This window comes from Mandrillus leucophaeus, unplaced genomic scaffold, assembly GCF_000951045.1.
Source record: "Mandrillus leucophaeus isolate KB7577 unplaced genomic scaffold, Mleu.le_1.0 Scaffold729, whole genome shotgun sequence".
NCBI lineage: Eukaryota > Metazoa > Chordata > Mammalia > Primates > Cercopithecidae > Mandrillus > Mandrillus leucophaeus.
Window position 1 is genome coordinate 614142 of NW_012107908.1, and position 2791 is coordinate 616932.

Below are 2791 nucleotides of genomic sequence, written 5' to 3' on the forward strand. Positions count from 1 at the left end.
ACTTGTAATAAATCTGAATTCATTTGCTTTGAATTGAACCTGGGAGGCAGAGGTTGCAGTGAGCCGAGATCGTGCCATTGCACTCCAGCCTGGGCAACAAAGCAAGACTCCGTTTCTTTAAAAAAAAAAAAAAAAAAAAAAGACAAAAAATTTTATCAGAAGAACTATGCAGAAAGAGAAAATTCTCATTGCAATCTGAGATCTAAAAGGCAAGTAATAAGAGAAACCAGAAAATACTCATCAATTAAATTATATAAAAACACAAAATTTATACAACAGAAAATCTAAGCTGAATTTAAAAAGAATAAACTAAGGAAGACATCTTCATCCATTCTGACAAATAATAAAGCATTTCTTTTAGTTGTTAAGAATATCAAGACTATAAGAAATGAGCAGAATGAGAGGTAAATAATTCACATGGTAAGATACAAAAGAATCAGTGTGGTTTTTTCACATTTCACCACATAACTAAACGACAGGGAAAATCCCAAGTTAACATTTGTTCCCACCATCTAGATCTAAAATATCAGAATTTCTTCTCTAAGGAGTCAGCTGATTAAGTTATAATCCTTGGCACAAATATTTTTAAAAGCAAGTAACATTTAAAAAAACACCACCAGGCTGGGCATGGTGCCTCATGCCTATAATCCCAGCACTTCGGAAGGCTAAGGCAGCAGCAGGACTCCTTGAGCCAAGGCGTTCCAGACCAGCCTGGGCAACAAAGCAAAACCCTGTCTCTACAAAAAATTTAAACATTTGCCAGATGTGGTGGCATGCACCTATAAGGCCCAGCTACTTGGGAGGCTTAAAGAAAGAAGATACTTTGAGCCCAAGGAGTTGGAGTTTGCAGTGAGCTATGATCATGTCACTGCACTCCAGCCTGCATGATAGAGCAAGACCTTGTCCCAAAAAAAAACAAAAAACAAAAAACAAAAAACAAAAAATCAAAAAACATAATCACCAACAGACCAGCTAAACAACATATTCGAAACATACTGGTGATTAATATTTTCTGCTTTTTCTCTCATTTGTAATGTGTTTTTAAAATCTTCGCCGGGCATGGTGGCTGATGCCTGTAGTAATCCCAGCACTTTGGGAGGCTGAGGCAGGTGGATCACCTGGGGTCAGTTCGAGGCCAACCTGGTCAACATGGCGAAACCCCGTCTCTACTAAAAATACAAAAAATTAGCTGGGCATAGTGGCAGGCACCTGTAATCCCAGCTACTCAGGAGTCTAAGGCAGGGATAATCGCTTGAACTTGGGAGACGGAGGTTGCAGTGAGCCGAGATCACACCATTGCACTCTACCCTGGGTGACAGGGTGGGACTCCATCTTAAAAAAAAAAAAAAAAAAGAAAAAAAGAAACCTTTTCTCACTTCTACTTAGGAGAAAAAAATTCACATAACACCCTCCAGAACTCATAATACTAAGGGGAAAAAAAATCAGCACATTTTACCAATTAAAAGCCTAGGCACCAGAGATTATGACCTCATCTAACATCACAAATTCAATTTAGGTCTGAACTCTTCACAAAAAGCAAGGTTTCTTTGATTCTCAATTCAGTGCCCCTACTATACTCAGCACTTGACCCTATTATTCGAAAAGTATGTGAAAGAGGTGGCTTTTTCAGTTAAACATTCACACATATTATAAACTTCTACATCATTCATATCACTAATTAAAGGACTGGTTCAGAATTTTTAATTTCCACGAGAAAAAAACTGAACTTAAAAACATAGCTATTTGTATCAGTTTGCTAATGCCAGTTTTATTAGAAAATATTATTTATGAGCATTTCCTCCTTTAATAATTCATGGTCAACAGGCTCACGGGGCCCTACTTTGTGGTTTACAGGACTTGTAATAAATCTGAATTCATTTGCTTTGAATAGTAGAGTGCCATCTTTATATGATACACTAAAGCCAAAAATTAACACCATCGTTTTTCATTTGCCCTCACTGTTAACATTTCCAATTTTAAATTACTAGAGTCTTTTGTAACTAAATTATGAAAATATCCACAATAACCTACCATGGTTTTCTATAGTATTTTAGCTTCTTTTTCCGATCTTTTCCCCTCTTTCTTGTCGTCTTCACTAGACACTGTTTTGTGTAACAATACCTCCTCATAAGCCTGAGTCCCCTGACAGCTCAGTGTCAATATAGCAAATATGTTTGAAGGCTTGTTCTCTGGAACACACCTGCAAGAGAAGAGGAAAACAACTTCAAAAATGCTTATTTACTATTAGCATCCAATCTGAGTGTGCAGCCCATAAACATGTTCCTGATAAAAAAGAAATAAACTCAACAGAGGAAAATTCCCTAAGTTCGAACAAAAAGCTAACACATATTTGAAGGTCTGGGCCCAGGAGCCTAGGTGATATGGCCAGAAAAGCAAGCCTCCTGTAGCTACAATGTGGCAGATGGCTGACTTGTACTCAATGAGATAAATACATTTGCAAAGAAATTCAGTCAAGAAGCACCACCTGAAAGAGTAACACTACTACTGATGGCAACAATGTTGCAATTAACCATCGGATTTTCAATTAGAAATTGGCATTGCTCAGATTCATCTGAAAATTCAGTAAAGACACCTGAAAATACAACACCATGATGATTATTCCATGATGCTTTTACATTGGATACTGCCGTTAAAGAGTACATATTGGCACAATGTTCTTTAATTTTTTTTCAGTCTAAAATTCAGCATGCTTGGTTGACTCTACTTCCTAACTCCCAAAAGACCCTATTTATCCCTGGGCCTGTATGCACTGCTATGCCAGACTCCTGAA

At 37.3% G+C, this 2791-nt stretch overlaps 1 protein-coding gene across 2 annotated transcripts in view; it reads right to left on the minus strand.

Moving 5' to 3' along the window:
* Window positions 1-2204, minus strand: part of STRBP (spermatid perinuclear RNA binding protein) — a 60026-nt gene extending 57822 nt beyond the window's left edge. Inside the window, exon 1 of one of the 2 annotated variants that reach the window (XM_011965497.1) lies at window positions 2032-2204. In XM_011965497.1, the coding sequence (XP_011820887.1) occupies window positions 2032-2034 (3 nt within the window). In that variant the 5' untranslated portion in view covers window positions 2035-2204. Of the gene's footprint in view, window positions 1-2027 lie in introns of both variants that reach the window. The other variant, XM_011965498.1, reaches the window with a different exon arrangement.
* Between the last annotated feature and the right edge of the window lie 587 nt (window positions 2205-2791).